This window comes from Odocoileus virginianus, unplaced genomic scaffold (assembly GCF_023699985.2).
Source record: "Odocoileus virginianus isolate 20LAN1187 ecotype Illinois unplaced genomic scaffold, Ovbor_1.2 Unplaced_Scaffold_13, whole genome shotgun sequence".
Taxonomy (NCBI): Eukaryota; Metazoa; Chordata; class Mammalia; order Artiodactyla; family Cervidae; genus Odocoileus; species Odocoileus virginianus.
In genome coordinates, this window is record NW_027224275.1 from 662,023 (window position 1) to 679,613 (window position 17,591).

General features: G+C 43.4%; 1 protein-coding gene across 2 annotated transcripts in view; it reads left to right on the plus strand.

The window, feature by feature from the left end:
• GABRA3 (gamma-aminobutyric acid type A receptor subunit alpha3) overlaps positions 1-17,591 on the plus strand; it is a 237,272-nt gene that overhangs the window by 202,605 nt on the left and 17,076 nt on the right. For both annotated transcript variants that reach the window (XM_070462787.1, XM_070462786.1), the window contains exon 8: positions 14,298-14,450. In XM_070462787.1, coding sequence (XP_070318888.1) covers positions 14,298-14,450 — 153 coding nt within the window. The remainder of the gene's footprint in view (positions 1-14,297; positions 14,451-17,591) is intronic.

The window sequence follows — 17,591 nt, forward strand, 5'->3', positions numbered from 1 at the left end:
TGTGCAGGCTTCAGTAGTTGCAGCACATGGGCTCAGTAGTTGCAGCCCACAGGCTCAGTAGTTGTGGCTCACAGGCTCTAGAGCACAGACTCAGTAATGGCACAGGCTTAGTTGCTCCATAGCATGTGGGATGTTCCTGGACCAGGGAGAGGAAACCATGTTCCCTGATTTGGCAGGTGGGTTCCTATCCACAGGGCCACCAGGGAAGTCCAACATGCAGTAATTCTAAGTAGAGGACTCTTCTTTGTTCCAAATTCAAGCATGTATTAAATAAATAACCAATTTCTCAAACTCTCTGGCCAGTTCTTCACACCGCTCCCTACTTCAGCCCTGATTCCATTTTCCCTTGTTTGCAACTTTTACATTAATTTTCTAAGAGGAACATTTGAATGTATGATCTTAGTTTTGCATCTTTCCTAGAAATTTGAAGTTTGTTAGAAAAACTTTTATTACTGTTATTGTGTATATTACTTATTTAGACATGGAACATGGGTAAGTGAAGAGAAATCAGAAAATAAGAGCAGTGCAGCAGGTGTTTTGATCAATTCATTGACACTATTTTGTGGGTGGGGCACCAAAACACCACAATTGCTTAGCCAGAGAGATCGTTAAGCCCTGAGGTCACCATTTTGGCATGGGAGGCCACTGACACCAAAGGGCATGTCCAGTTTGTGGACAGGGGCGCCAAAACCCCACTACTGCATAGCTACAGAGGCAATCAACTGCTGGGGTCGCCATTTTGTTACAGTGCGGCAACAGACACCAGGGGGCGTGGCCTTATTTCCTGGCTGGTTGCTGCTGAAAGAGGGATCTGCTGGAGTTTCGCTGTTGGCCTGAGCTTCACTGTTGGGTGGAGCCTCTGTGTGTACTAGTCTGTTTGCCAGAGCTAGGGTCTAGCTCTCAGAGGTTGGGTTCTCTCAGAGGCTGCTCTCAAAGGTTGGGTTCCCTTGCAGGTGAGTTTAGACAGCTGACTGTACTTTTGACCAGGAGATGTTGCTGGCAGGGGTCCTGGTACCACCTCCAAGTTTCGCGCGTTGTTGGCTGTAAGTTATACTACATCCCTTTGTGCAAGCTGACCTGAAATGATCTGGTCTTGCAGTCCCCAGAGCCTTCCCCATGACACATGGCAGAAGTGGGCCTCTAGGGGAATGCCCAGGAAAGCTAGGTGTCTGCCTTGGGTTCTCATTTCCCCACTGGAGAAACCATAGACTCAAAGGTACCCTCTTAGGTGCTGCAACTGAGCTGGCCTGGGGGAGGGAAGAAAGCAAAACCTGATACCACTTCTGTTATCCTTCTAATGTGGCTTTTCTTGCTTTTCATGCCAGGGGTTGGTGGGAGGCGGTGCTGCTTCAGCTTTATTTCTTGGATCTGGGATTTTTTCACAGATGTGTTCTTTTCCGTGGTTAGCTGCTAAGCCATATTTTTATGAGGGTACTAAAGCCAGGACTGTCATATTCCACCACCTTACTGATCTTAAGTCAGCCTCTTTGCTTCTTTGGAAGAGACACAATTTCTCTGGAAGAAATTGAAGGAAAGGATAGAAAAGGAGAACATATTTTAAAAATACATTCAGTTATATAAAATAATGGCTAATTTGGTAAGTTTTTGAAAAGTCCACTTGCATTCATTTCAGCTCTACACAATGTAACTTATATAATATCTATAATACATATTATTTATAAATGTTAAGTATTTTACATGATCAGATGTAGGATTAACAGACAGGAAGGAATTTAGAGGTATGAGACTTAACATGCAGAAGGAGGAAATTCCCCAAGCTAGTCAAAGTCCAACTGTTGTTAAAAATAAATCTTCAGTGCTTCCCCAGCTGAGAGAAAGAGTGAACAGAAGGACAGGGAAAGAAAGCAATAGAAATGTATACAGATAGGAGAGAGGGAGAGAAAAAGGAGAGAGTGGGAGGGGGTAGGGAACAAAGAAATAAAAAGATTGAAAAAGAGGCAGAGAGAAAGAAAAGAAACTCCAATGTTTTCCTGAAGAAATTCTATAATTTTGTATGAAAATTCTTTGCTAAATTAAAAATAAGCCTACTTACATTTTTCATGTTCACATAAATGAGCTAGAATGTGAATACACACACAGTATGGATTGTATATTGAGCTTTGGCTGACCAGATGGTTCTTCCTAGGCTTAGGTACAAGGGAGTGGGTGAGGTAGGAAAGTGGGAAATTACCTCATTTGGGAGACGTGCTGAAACTAAATGGGGGTGGAGAGACAGAGAGGTGAAAAATAAGAAGCCTAACAAGAAAGGTAGAAATAATCAGATTGCATGGACATTTGGAGACTCTTTGGAGAAATTTGGATTTTACTCTTTGAGAGATGGGAAACTTGGAGAGTCTTAAGCAAGAGAGAGACTGAGTCTGACTTACATTTTAATAGATTCATTCTGGCTGCAACTCTAAGAATACATTTAAGGGGACAAGTACAGAAGCAAGGCAAGTTAGAAAGCTATTACAGTACTCTAAGAAAGAGATGATGGTAGCTTAGTCCAGAATGGTAACAGCAGAAGTGGTGAGAAGTGGTCAAATTATAAATATTAATATATTTTGAAGAAGGAACTGTGAGTGTATCTGAATCTGTGTCTGCATTTGTGCATGCACACGTAGAAACATGCATGAGTGGGGAAGAGGGAGCAATCGATGATGTTAAAGATTTTGAAGAATTTTGATCCATGCTCCTGAGGGTTACCATTTATTGACACAGGAAATCTGTTGGAGGAGATATTTTGGAGGGCATAGGAAATGGAGAGAATAAGAGTAAGATTTGGACATGTTAGGCCAAGATACCTATTAGATCCACAAATGGTGATGTCTAATGGGTAATGAAATATATAGGTGTAGAGCATTATCAGTTCAGTTGCTCAGTCATGTCCGACTCTTTGCGACCCCATGGACTGCAGCACACCAGGCTTCCCTCGTCCATCACCAACTCCTGGAGCTTGCTCAAACTCATGTCCATTGAGTTGGTGATGCCATCCAACCATCTCATCCTCTGTCATCCCCTTCTCCTCCCGCCTTCAATCTTTCCCAGCATCAGGGTCTTTTCCAGTGAGTCAGTTCTTTGCATCAGGTGGCCAAAGTATTGGAGTTTCAGCTTCAGCATCCATCCTTCCAATGAATATTCATTTCCTTTAGGATGGACTGGTTGGATCTCCTTGCAGCCCAAGGGACTGTCAAGAGTTTTCTCCAACACCACAATTCAAAAGCATCAATTCTTCAGTGCTCAGTTTTCTTTATAGTCCAACTCTCACATCCATACATGACTACTAGAAAAACCATAGCTTTGACTAGACAGACCTTTGTTGGCAAAGTAATGTCTCTGCTCTTTAATATGCTGTCTAGATTGGTCATAACTTTTCTTCCAAGGAGCAAGCCTCTTTTAATTTCATGGCTATGGTCACCATCTGCAGTGATTTTGGAGCCCAGAAAAATAAAGTCTGTCTTCCCTCTGTTCAAATTTGGGCTCCTTTTATACAGAAGATGGGGAGGGGCTCACTGTGGCACCAACCCATGGCTCAGCAGGCCCACTAATGTTGGCTGGTTGACAGTTGCTCACTAACAAACAGTGGCTTGCTTGAGGGAGGGACCCACTGCAGTGCTGACCAAGAGCTGAGTGGGGCTGCTGTAGCTTGCACCTGCCCAGCCCATATTACATTTCCCCACTGTCAGTGTCCATTCTACAGTCTTGTAGGAAAAGTGGTGATGATATTTCTGGCTATCTCCCATTGAAAAGGGGAGATGCGGGAGTGATTGTGAAATGGAATTAATCAGTGTCGGGTTTGGAATGTTCCTTAAAATTTTTGGTAAGCAATACAGTTCTCTTTATCTACAACTATTTGAACCTGATGACGTGCCTTCTACAATGAGGTTTTCATCTCAATACATAAACTTTCTGAAGAGCAACCTTTACCCCTCTAAGGGTTCACAAACCCATTGCTCTTTGGCTTCTCAGGAGTTGAGTCATTTTCTAATGACAGTGGGGCTACTTTAAGCAGTGTGATACAGCCATGGCTTTACTACAGCTAACTTGACAGATGAATGCATGGTGAATAATACCATGTGTGGTCCTGTCCTCCTTGCAGTCAGCTGGCGCTGTGGTGGCTGTTCCCTCCACATTTTAAGGGGGATTCGGTCTCTGGGTGGGAAAGGATGTAAGGCTGCTTCCATTGGATAGGCAGACCTGCTGGAAGCAAACGCATGAACAGTTACAGCTGCGAGGTCTTTCACAGCATTTATAGATTCTCACACCTGGGCAGACACCTGGAATGGCAAACTATAGAAGATTTCAAAATGGCTTAATTTAAGCCTGTTTCTGGGAGCCACTCTGATTGGTAGCATGGCAGCTGGCAAGGCCTTGTTGTTGTTCGGTTGCTCAGCTGTGTCCTGCTGTTTGCTACCGCATGGACTGTAGCACACCAGGCTTTCCTGCCCTTCACTGTCTCCTGAGTTTGCTCAAACTCATCACCTTTGAGTCGGTGATGCTATCCAACCATCTCATCCCTTCTCTCTTCCTTCTCCTCCTGCCCTCAGTCTTGCCCAGCTTCAGGGTCTTTTCCAAAAAGTCAGCTCTTTGCATCAGGTGGAAAAAGTACTGGAGCTTCAGCTTCAGCATCAGTCCTTCCAATGAATATTCAGGGTTGATTTCCTTCAGGGTTGACTGGTTTGATCTCCTTGCTGTCCAAGGGACTCTCAAAAGTCTTCTCCAACACCACAGTTCAAAAGTATCAATTCTTCGGCACTCAGCCTTCTTTATGGTCCAACTCTCACATCCATACATGACTACTGTACCATAACTTTGACTCTATGGACCTTTGTTGGGTAAAGTGATTTCTCTGCTTTTTAATAAGTTGTCTAGGTTTGTCATAGCTTTTCTTCCAAGGAGCAAGTGTCTTAATTTCATGGCTGCAGTCACTGTCTGCAGTGATTTTGGAGCCCAAGAAAAGAAAATCTGCACTGTTTCCACTTTTTCCCCATCTATTTGCCATGAAGTGATGGGATTGAATGCCATGATCTTAGTTTTTTGAATGTTGAGTTTTAAACCAGATTTTTCACTCTCCTCTTTCACTTTCATCAAGAGGCTCTTTAGTTCTTCTTTGCTTTCTGCCATAAGGGTGATGTCATCTGCATATCTGAGGTTATTGATATTTCTCCCGGCAGTCTTGATTCCAGTTTGCACTTCATCCAGCCAGCATTTCACATGTGTACTCTGCATATAAGTTAAATAAGCAGGGTGACAATATACAGCCTTGTCATACTCCTTTCCCAATTTTGAACCAGTCTGTTGTTCCATGTCTGGTTCTAACTGTTGCTTCTTGACCTGTATACAGGTTTCTCAGGAGGCAGGTAAGGTGGTCTGTAATTCCCATCTCTTAATTTTCCACAGTTTGTTGTGACCCACACAGTCCAGCTTAGTCAATGAAGCAGAAGTAAATGTTTTCCTGGAATTCTCTTGCTTTTTCTATGATCCAGTGGATGTTGGCAATTTGATCTCTGGTTCCTCTGTCTTTTCTAAATCCAGCTTGTACATCTGGAAGTTCTCAGTTCACATACTGTTGAAACCTAGCTTGAAGGATTTTGAGCATTACCTTGCTAGCGTGTGAATGAGTGCAATTGTATGGTAGTTTGAACATTCTTTGGCATTGCCTTTCTTTGGGATTGGAATGCAAACTGATATTTTCCAGTCCTGTGGCCCCTGATGAGTTTTCCAAATTTGCTGACATGTTGAGTGCAGCACTTTAACAGCATCATCTTTTAGGATTTTAAATAGCTCAGCTGGAATTCCATCACCTCCACTAGCTTTGCTCATAGTAATGCTTCCTAGTGCTTGTAATAATGCTTCCTAAGGCCCATTGACTTCACACTCCAGGATGTCTGGCTCTAGGTGAGTGACCACACCATCATGGTTATCTGGGTTCATTAAGACCTTTTTTGTACAGTTCTTCTGTGTGTTCTTGCCACCTCTTCTTAATCTCTTCTGCTTCTGTTAGATCCTTACCATTTCTGTCCTTTATTGTGCCCATCTTTGTGTGAAATATTCCCTTGGTATCTCTAATTTTCTTGAAGAGATCTCTAGTCTTTCCCATTCTATTGTTTTCCTCTATTTCTTTGCATTGTTCACTTAAGAAGGCTTTCTTATCTCTCCTTGCTATTCTCTGGAACTCTGCATTCAGTTGGGTATATCTTTCCCTTTCTCCTTTGCCTTTTGCTTCTCTTTTCTCAGCTATTTGTAAGGCCTCCTCAGACAACCAGTTTTGCCTTGCATTTCTTTTTTGGGGGGATGGTGTTGGTCACCTCCTCTTGTACAAGCGAGTTAAATTACTATCTTGACATATTTTAGCAATGCTCCTTTTTAATGTATGATTCAGTTTCTCAGTTTCTCATGTTGTTTCTGATCCCCAGGATGAATGTAACTTCCAATCAGTTCAGTGTTTTAGACACTTGTTGGGTTATGCTAGAGACAAAAGCAGTCCTGTTATCACTTTGGAGAATATTAAGTAGTCCAAAGCAGGGAATCATTTCCTTAAGGAGGACTTTAACCACTTCAGAGGCCTTTTCTATCTGGGTGGGATAGGCTTCCACCCACCCTTAAATGGTGTCCACACATACCAGCAGGTTCTGAAGTTTCCTCCAGTTTGAGGCATTTGAGTAAAATCTATTTGCTAGACCTCAGTGGGGTAAGTTCCTTTGTTCTGGATCCCCATCTGAGGAGGTCTAAAAGAGGTGTTGGGGTTATTTTTAGCACAAATCATACAATTCTGAGTGACTTGCTAGATGGTCCTTTGTAGGTGAGGTTCCATTATATGTTTCCCAATCCACTGTAACTTGGTCTCTGTCCCATAATGGGTGCTGTCATGGATGTGCTGCTGCAGCAGTGTCCAGGAGAGCCACAGGGATCAAAACAATCCCTTGTGCATTACATTTCTAATTAGGTGAGTTATGGTCAAGAGTGAAACCCCACTCATTGGTCCTCTCCTCGTCCTTTTCTGAATATGCTGGCTGGTATTTTGACAAGTCAGTCTGTGAAAGGGGTGACCTTATCGTGGCTTGCTTTCTTTGCAGCTTGGTCAGCTAACCAATTCCCCCTTATTATATGAGTCTCACCCTTATGGTGGCCTGGGCAGTGCTTTATGGCCACTTGTGAAGGCTTATGGACTGCTTCTAATAGTAACAGAATTTCAGGAGCATGTTTTAAGTCTTTATTGTTCGAGTGAGGAGCCCCCTTTATTTCCAGATTGCCCCATGAGCATGCACTACAGAAGATGCATAGCAAGACTCTGTGTATATATTTACTTGCTTCTCTTTAGTAAGGAGCAGGGCCCTTGTTAGGGTCTTGATTTCTGCCTTCTGAGCTGAGCTCCCTGGGGGCAGGGCTTCTGTTTCCACAGTCTCTGTGAGGGTTACCACTGCGTACCCAGTGCATCGCCTACCTTTGTCCACAAAGCTGCTTTTGTTGGTGAACAGTTCCACATCTGGCTTAGCCAAGAGTTGGGCCGTTAAGTCCAGCCTTCTGGAGTACACTAGCTCGATGGTGTATAGGCAGTCGTGCTCGGGGATTGTGCAGCATCAATTGGCAGCAATATGGTTGGATTTAGGGTTGAAGTGACTTAAATTCTCACATTAGGATTGTCCAGTAGAATGGCTTGGTATTTTCCCAGAAGTCAGCCAATAACCCCCTTTCTGTTCCAGCAAAGTAAGGACATGATGAGGAACATACAGAGTAATGGTTGCCCCAGGGTAAAGTTCTCAGTTTCTTGAAGTATGTCACAACTAGCTGCCACAGCTTGAAGGCAAGGAGGCCACCTCTTGACAGTCTGTTCTAGTTGTTTTGAGAAGTAGGCAACCAGTCTGGGGATATTCCCCAGGGTTTGGATTAGCACCCCAAGGCTTATGCCTTTTCTCTCATGTACATACAGTTTGAAAGGTTTCTTTAAATCCAGTAGTCCCAAAGCCAGAGCTGAGACTTTGCTCTTATTGTCACAAAGGCTGTTTGGCATTCTAGTCCAAGTAAGGGGCTGAAGATCATGTCCCTTCAGTGACCCATAAAGGGGATTCCCTATGACCCTATAGTTTGCGATTGATATCCAACCGAGCCCTGCTATTCCCAGAAAACCTCTATGTTATCTATGAGTCTTGGGTGTTCTCAAGCCTGCAATTGCTCATTTTCTATCAGGCAAGACCTGACTGTCCTTTGGAAATGGCAAAACCTAGATACTTGACTTGTTGCTTATATATTTGGACCTTTTTCTGGGAAACCTTATATCCACAACTGGCCAAATAGTTCAGGGTTCTGATGGTATTTTGTAGACACTTATCATAACTAGGATTTGCTATGGGCAACTCATCCACATATTGGAGTATGAGTCCTTCATCCAATATTAAGTTTCTAAGGTCCCTTGCCAGCATTTCCCCAAACAAGGTAGGAGAATTCTTAAATCCTTGAGGCAGGACTGTCCAACAATACTGTTAGATTACTTGTGTTTCTGGATCCTGCCATTCAAAAGCAAAATGTTGCTGTGATTCTTCTGCAATAGGAATGCAGAAAAAAATCATCCTTCAGGTCCAAACTGAGAGCCAGCTGTATTCTCCCAGAATAGTTGTGAACAGAGTGTATGGATTGAGTACCACAGGGTGTGAATCTTGGACTATTTCACTAATAGCTCTCAAGTCTTGGACAAAGTGATACTCTTTGAGTTGGACTTTTTGACTGGGAGGATAGGGGTATTATACAGGAACCTGCAAGGTTTAATCACTCCTGTTTTCAAAAACTTTTCAAGAATTGGCTGAATTCCCTCTTGGGCCTCTTGTCGCAGAGAGTATTGTGTTAGATTAGGTGTCCCAGCATCACTTCTTAATGTTGGCCATGCATTTTGGGGCCTTCTCTGGGGTGCCATTAGCCCACATTTCTTGTCTTACCTTTCCATAGACTTCGGAGGTAGAATCTCAGTCTCCTTTTCTGGGCCATCCATGACTGCCATCTGCAGGCTTATGGTGTGTTCTAGTGGGACCCTGATGTCAAGCTGTCCTGATAAGTTACTTGAGCATTTAATTTACAAAGGAGATCTCAGCCCAAAAGAGGGATTGGACACTCTGACATATACAGGAAGCTGTGTTTCAGGGTGTGTGCATGTGTTCTAAGTTGCTTCGATCATGTCCAACTCTTTGTGACCCTATGGACTGTAACCCACCAGGCTCTTTTATGCATGGGATTCTCCAGGCAAGAATACTGGAGTGGATTGCCATGCCCTCCTCCAGGGAATCTTTCCAACCCAGGGACTGAACCTGGGTCTCTTATGTCCCCTGCATTGATAGGTGGGTTCTTTGTATTTGCACCAATTGGGAAGCCCATGTTTCAGGGAAAGGTCCCCTAACTGGCATTCTAGAGGTTGCAAGAAAGAATAATTTTGCACTTCTCCAGAAACACCCATGACCGGGATGGATTGAGATGTTTTCTATGCTACTTTGGTGTTTACCACAGAGTATGTTACTCCCAGATCTAGCAGAAAGTCAATCAACTTGTCTCCCACTGTCAAAGTTACCTGGGGCTCCTGTGGGGAAATTAGAATTGGATGCCTCAGGTCCAAGGGAGCTCTCAGGCCTCTTCATTGTTCATCAGAGTGTTCCTCTCTTTCTACCAGAGGAGAGGCACCTGTCTTTCTTTTATTGTTTTCCTTCTTATTCCTTAGCCTAGGGCAATCTGTTTTTGAAAGCCCTTCCTCCTTGCAGTAAGTACATTGTTCCTTCCCCAGTGGTGGCTTACCTCTCTCTTCAGGTTACTTGCCTTCCAGAAATCTAGTGCTGCTGCCAGGAAAGTGGCATTCAATCTTGATCATCTTGGTTCTGTCTTTGTTCATGTTATTCAACTCTTTAAAAACAATATTTACCAATTGATAAGAGTTCATTCTGAATGCACCATCTAACTTTTGTAATTTTCTTCTTAGATCTGAAGCATTTTGCCCAATGTAGGCCGTATTTACCATTCTCATATTTTTGGGCACCTCGGGGTCTGCATCAATGTAGCACCTATAAGCTTGAAAAATTGTTTCTAGAAACTCTGATGGATCCTTATAGGGTTTTTGGTGTATCTCCTGATTTTATTTTAAGATCTTTTGCTTAAGTACTCCCTTTCAAAGAGCCGCTAAGATACACTTCCTATAATGCTCTAGGTGCGTCATTTCTCCATTGTTAGGATCCCAGTCAGGGTCAGCAATAGGAACTGCCAGATTTGCTTCTGAAGTTCCATTTGGATCTGCTAGATGAAGCTGCTATGCTTCCTCTCTAGCCTTGTCAGTAAGCGTCCTCCTTTCATCCACAGTAAGCATCAACTTCATACAAGTGTGAATGTCTGCCTAAGAGGGTTGGTGAATGTCAAAGATAGAAGTGAAAAGTTCAGTCATATGGAGGGAGTCCTCCCAGTATGTAGGGTTATGGTTTTTTTCCAATTAAACAAATCTGAAGTTGAGAATGGCTTGTGTATCCATGGAAACCCAGCTTTTTGGCCATCTGCATTAAGGCCTCCTACAGGATATGTGCACAAAGAAGATTGCCCTGCTCCAGAAGTGGCTTCCAGTCCAAATTGGGTGCCCTGTCAGGTCTTAGATGGTGATAACAAACCAGGCTCCTGTGACCTGGAGGTTAACAGAAACTTCTAATTGATTCTCATAAATTGGGGAGACAGGAGGCAGTGCATATGTTAGTGCATCCTGCTCGGCCAGTGGGGGAGCTGGGTTGGTCGGAGGGGGTTTTAAGTTTTGAAATAGCATGTCCTCACTCTTGCTTTCTCCCTCTCCCTCTTGGAGAACCGGTTTTCCCTTCAGACCGCTGTACCATAAGGCAGTAGCCATTTGACTGCTTTTCCTCTTAATGGATTAGCATAAATGCTTCTCCATATAGAATCTCATCATTTTCACCTGCTCTTTCACAAAACAATTCTAGTTGCAAGATTGTATAATAATTAAGTGAGCTATTCAAAGGCCATAGCTCTCCTGATCCTAACATATATTGGGACCACACACTATGACAATAGAATATCATCCGTTCCTTAGTCATAGGCTCACAACTATATTTTGCCCATTTACTTAAGATACATCCCAAAGGGCTTTTCTTAGGGACAGATGGAGTATTTCCCGTATTTATAAGTTCAAGAACAACGAAACATAAAAAGGACAAGCAAAGTCCAATGCCAGAGGCACAAATAGGGTCCATCATGAATGAGGGCAAAACAGGAACAAACAAATGCAAAACAAAAGCAAGTGAACACAAAACAAAACTGAAAGAAATGGTTCAAAAATCAGATAGAGTTCAACAACAATTCGTGTGTGCATGCATGCTTAGTCACTCAATCGTGTCCAACTCTTTGCAACCCCATAGTTGCCTACCAGGCTCCTCTGTCCATGGGATTTTCCAGGCAAGAATACTAGAGTAGGTTGCCACTTCCTTCTCCAGGGGATCTTCCTAACCCAGGGATCAAACTCACATCTCCTACATTGGCAGGCAGATTCTTTACCACATGCCACCTGGGAAGCAACAACAACTGCCGTCTCCAAAAGGGTACCTTGATCAAATGAACAAATGGGCTTTTCCTTTAAGGGAAAAACCCAAATTGAGAGGGGACGATGTTTCCAGTTGTACACACCTGAGCAGCTCACCCTACCATATCAAGCCTGTCGGTTCCCAAATGTTGATTCCTTGCTCTAACAGCCAGGCTCTGAGGCACCCAGTGCCGCTTTAGGGAATTTTGAAGGGAATATCCTCAGGACAAATGGTTCTGGCAGCTGCTAGGGCCTTACCCTAAAATTCCCCAAGCAGGGCTTGTTGGTCACAAGCAGCAAGGTTCCTGGGTGGTTTCACCAAAAATTTGTTACTGAGCCTAAGATTGTTCTGCTCACTGCACAACAGGCCAATAAATCGGAGACGAGGTGTTGGGGCTAGGAGTAATGACTTTAATAGAAAAGCTAGCAGACCAAGAAGATAGCAGACTAGTGTCTCAAAAAAACCATTTTCTATCAGTTCAAATTTGGGCTCCTTATGTATAGAAGGGAGGGGGGAGGGACTCACTGTGGTGCATACCAGTGGCTGAGTGGGGCTGCTATAGCTCGTGTCTGCCTCGTCCCTATTACAACCTCTGCCTCTGTCATCACACATTTCCCTGTGTCTCTCTCTTTTCATAAGAGAGCATCAGTCATAGTAGATCAGGTCCCATCCTACTCCAGTATGAACTCATCTTAACTAGCTATATCTGCAGCATGCCTCTTTCTAAAGAAAGTCACATTTTGAGGCATTCAGGTTTATGACTTCATATATTTCTAGGAGATACAATTCAACCCATAACCATAACAAGCAGGAAGCCCAGGCAGAAAATACACACTGGGGAGTTATCAGAGTTTAAGGTATTATTTAAAGATACAGACCTGGATAAGAATGCCTAGGGAGCGAGACAAGCTCATTTGTGTGCTCCGTGCCTTCGCCCAGGCAGTTGCCAAGCAAGGCTGGCAGAGTAGTGTTCTGTGGAAACATGAGGTGTGCACATACTTGTTGCAGCTTCTCGCCTTGGGCAAGTCTGAGTTGTTGCAGATCACCCAGACAGGTAGAGGCAGCCTCACTGACAGGTAGACCAGCAGATCAGTGGATATGGCACTGCTCTTGACCATGAATTGACGAGACCCTCTCTCTGCCGGCATGAAAGGCCAGTTAAAAATGCTTCGGCTAGAACATCATGACCTTGTAATAGAAGTGGTCATGCTCTAGCAGGGTTTATTGGGTCGGATGCATGAAGGGTCCACTGCAGGTGCAGTACGGGGTACCTCCAACAGTGAGGGGAGACCAGGAAGCAAGGCCATTTTCCCTCCTGAGGTCAGGGAGGAAATGAGGAAACGGCCCCAGAGGCAATATTGCAGCTGCTTGATCTGCCTGCTCCTATCAAACCCTCTGCTAAGTGGGACAGTACATGCCTGGACAGATGGGCCAGCTGGCTACCCTACTAGGATCTAGGATGTGATACCTCCCCCAAATTGTCCCTCTACCTCAATACAAGTGTCTGGATTTGGGGCTGGAGATGCTAGCCTCTGCTCACTCACACACCAGGCACCTGCTACTGGATGGTACAGACCCCTCAGTTCAGCTGTCATCCAGGCCCCTACAGTGCCCTTCTAGGATATAACAGGGGCAGGACAGGCACACAGCCATTAACATGAGAGCTTTACCAGGGTGTTTAGAGAGCCTGCTCAGCCAGTGGTCAGCTTGCAGGTGTCCTTGTGGCAGAGAGTGCAGTGAGAGGCGGATCTCAGCTTTCTTTCCAGGCACTTCAGCTTCAGGTCAGTGGGTGAGCTGGGGGCCCCCTGGGGACAGGCAGAGGGCTGTGTCCCACAGAGCTCCAAGTCATCGCTACAGACACCCATTTTCCAAGCCCAGGCCTCAAAGCAGCCGTAAACCTCTTCCCCTGTCTGTGGCCTAATGGTGGCAGTGTCTTCATAGGTTGCAGTCCATGGAGTTCTCAGATTCCCTCCAGTTTAAAAAAAAAGCTTGAGGGCCAGTTCAGTCCTGCGCATTTTGGCTCCTTTGGTGATGATGGCTGGGCAGGGTCTGAAGACTTAGTCCTGAGGGCACCTCCAGCTGAGATCTGCCTCTTCAGCTGGGCCAGGGCACTGGCAAGAGAATGCAGACTGGGGGCTGGGTGAACGCTGCTGGGCAGGGTAACCAATCCATGCAGTGACCCCTTCCTCTTAGCCAGGCCTGGAGCCCGAAGGATGAAAGTTGACCTTGGGACCTTGCCTGTTCTTGTCAGAACAGAGAATAACATTTGTTTTGGTGAAGGTTTATAGGAACATGGTGACCTGACTGTGACCTGACCTCAAGAACAAAGGATCTGACACCAAGAAGTTTGTAACAACTAACCATGCCCCTCCCTCACCTTTCCTATAAAAGGGCTTTGCTGAAAGCTTTCTGGGAGTTCAGGGTTTTTAGGGCATGAGCCACTCATCTCCTTGCATGGCCCTGCAATAAACCTTTCTCTGTTCCAAACTCTGACATTTTGGTATTGTTTGGCCTCACTGTGTGTTGGTCACATGGATTTGTGTTTGGTAACATTTTCACCAAAAAAACAAAAACAAAAACCCACCTCTGTACTTCTTCATGATTATTAAAGACATCTGGTTACACAGACCTGAGAGGTGCTGGAATGTCTTGTTCTGAGTATAAGGTTAAGGAGCTTTGTGAACTGAATTGGGGCCCACCTTGATCCGACAATGTTTGACTGCAATAATGTCTAATTTTTACTCTCTCTAGGAGAATATGTCGTCATGACAACCCACTTCCACCTCAAGCGAAAAATTGGCTACTTTGTGATCCAGACCTACTTGCCATGTATCATGACTGTCATCCTGTCACAAGTGTCTTTCTGGCTCAACAGAGAGTCTGTCCCTGCCCGCACGGTCTTTGGTGAGTGTTGTTTTATGAAGAATAGGGTCAGGGGACATTTGCAAAGTGTTATGATGAACAGTCAGAGTCAGGGGTAAGGATGGTAGAAGAATCATTACTGTAGTGAATGGGAGAAACACCTGAGCTTAGCATTAGTAACTAAGTCATCATACCTTGGTGTGTTTAGCAACTGAATTATTAAAAGGAAGTGGGAATAAGAAGAGTATTGGAACATTAGGTTTACTGAAATGCTTCCTATCTCAGTCAGGTTTGCTTCTGGAGCTGGAGAGGGATGGAACTTTCAGTGAAATGGAGAGGAAATTAGTGGGCAGAGCTGGAGAAAGGGAAGGGGAGAAACTAAGCTGAAGACAGAGAAGTAGATTGGGGTTTTTTTATGGCCCAGCTTTTTATATGACCATCTGACTTTTCTGCTTCCTCTCTAGCCTTTTTTGAAAGTATGAATTGTCTGATATTCAGTAAGAGCTACACAAAGTTTGAAGGTTTCTACAAGAATACCTATAATTAGAGAAATTTTCTTCACTCTGAATTGACTGTTGTTTAGGAAGAGATTTGCATAGCTTTAACACTTTTCCGTGAGAGACTTAAAGCACATAAACTGTTTTCTGTCTGTTTTTCTCATTGTAAGATTTTTTTAGGAGAGAAACATTAATTGACTCTTAATCCACTAAATTGTCTCCATATACTTTGATATGCTGAGTACTCACAAAGGAGGCCAATGTTTCCTACAGAGATCCTGAAGCTATACTGTGTAATTAAAGAGTAAATGATGTTTCAGAAAGAAAAAGCATTTTAAGTCAGGTAGAAGAGGCAACAGTAGTGGAGAAAGATAAATAATCTGTAAAGTAAGAAAAAAATGAGAAAGGGTATGATATCATGGAAATCAAAAGAGGTGAGTGTTCAAGAAGCAGGGAATAATCAACTGGGATGAATTCTGTATGTTTAGGTAAAATGCAGATAAAAACTGTATTTGGGATCATGATATGCTTGGTTGCTAGTGATTTGAAAAGAACAGCTCTAATGAAGTTGGGGGGGCATAATCTATATAGGAATAGATTAAGTTTGCCCAATTTTTGGAAATGTTACAAACTAGATACCTTGAAAAAATCTTCCAGTGCAAAATCCCTAAAATAACAGATAAAACATAGAAAACATTCTTTTTTAATATCTGAGCTCATAATAAATTAAAGAAAACACTCAGTGGCCCAAATGAAAGAAGGAACTGAAAACTGGAATGTTAATGACATGAGCTGGTACTGTCGTGGCAGGAAAATGGATCAATGGATGGACTACTTGTCTTGGTAGATAAGAGTTTGAGTTTTAAGGTTACACAAGAAAGGCAGCTTGAGTGAAATTAAGGGTTAGAACTAGGATTGTGGTAGGCTTAATAATGGTCCCTAGTGATACCCATGTTCTAATCTCTGGAACTTGTGAATGTTACCTTATATGGCAAAAGGACTTTACAGATTTGTTCTTTTTTTTTTTCTCTTTCCATTGTCATTTTATTTTTTTCCCAGTTATTTTTATTAGTTGGAGGCTAATTACTCAGATTTGTTTTAAGTTAAGAATTTTGAGATGGGGAGATTATCTTGCATTATCTCAAGCAACCTTAGTTGGGTGGGACAGACATACATTATCAAAGAAGCATACTAGACTTTTTTTTTCATACTAGACTTTTAGAAGTACTCAAAGGAAGGAAGAGGACAGAAAAGTCCTCAGAAAGTCACAGAAAAACTTTGTAGAAGAGTCTTGAAATAGAAGCCCTGGGTGGCAGGCCTGGATCTTTTAAAATGCCAAACCTTTTTGCCACCAGAAGCTTGATTGAGGGCCCTACCAGCTCTGACTAGCTAAGAACTCTTCACAAGATGACAGTTTTAATTAAGCCGTAGAGGCTAGAGTTCTAAACACCTCTACTGAGATATGACACCTAAATACTTGTGTTGCAGTATGGTTCTCTTGATCCATGCGTTTGGCACTATTAAGAATGTACCAGTGTGGACAATTGCATTTGCTGATAACCATAAATGAGATAAATTGTTTGTTCCATGAATCACTTGCTCAGTGTGATCAGAGGGTTACTTAGCCTTAGATCCATTCTCAGAGCTTACCAGGCTACAAATTCAGATTTTGTTATGAGGTCCTAGCTATATGGCTGATTCCTGACAGGGCTTAAATTGTCTTTTCGCTAATCAGCCTAGACAATTCTCTGCTTAAGTTTGTGTAAAGGTGCTCCTTTAGGGTCTCTTTGTTGAAACTGCATTAAGTTTTTGCCAGTCTGGATTTTGATTTATATCGTAAATGTGTAAGTAAGGTACTCAAAGAATCAAGATATGAAAGGAGGCTCCAGAGACTGCAGCACACGTGGCTGACTCTCTGGGTAGAGCCTTAACTGCTTGCTTTTTGATATAACATATCTCACCCCATTAGGACTACCTTCCATACCCAACTTGACCCAAGCTCATAACAGTCACACTCTCCATCTTCTTGAGGAATCCAACACTTAGAAAGAGGTTCTGACTATTCCTTCTTACTAAATTCTGGATGGATTTGGGTATACAACTGCACCATCAAAATTCTGGAGGAGACTGTAGGGGATATTCATATAGATGGGAAGAATGAAGGCAAGGAGATATTAAGGGAATTGCCCAAGATACAAAACCAGTAAGTGGTAGAACTCAGGACTTCCTACTTCGAGTGTAGGTATTCAAGACTGGGGCATCCCATGTGGCTCAGTGGTAAAGAATCCACGTGCCAAAGCAGGAGACATGGGTTCGATCCCTGGGTTGGGAAGATCCCCTGTAGAAGGGAATGGCTACCCACTCCAGTATTCTTGCCTGGGAAATCCCACGGACAGAGGAGCCTGGTGGGCTGCAATCCATAGGTTTGCAAAAGAGTCAGACACGACTTCACAACTAAAAAACAATAACATGAATACTCTTACTAACAATGATGAAATTATTGTTATAATATTATTGTTAAAATGTGACTACAGTTCAGTTCAGTTCAGTCACTCAGTCATGTCTGACTTTTTGCGACCCCATGAACTGCAGCACACCAGGCCTCCCTGTCCATCACCAACTCCCAGAGCCTACCCAAACTCATGTCCATTGAGTTGGTGATGCCATCCAACCATCTCATCCTCTG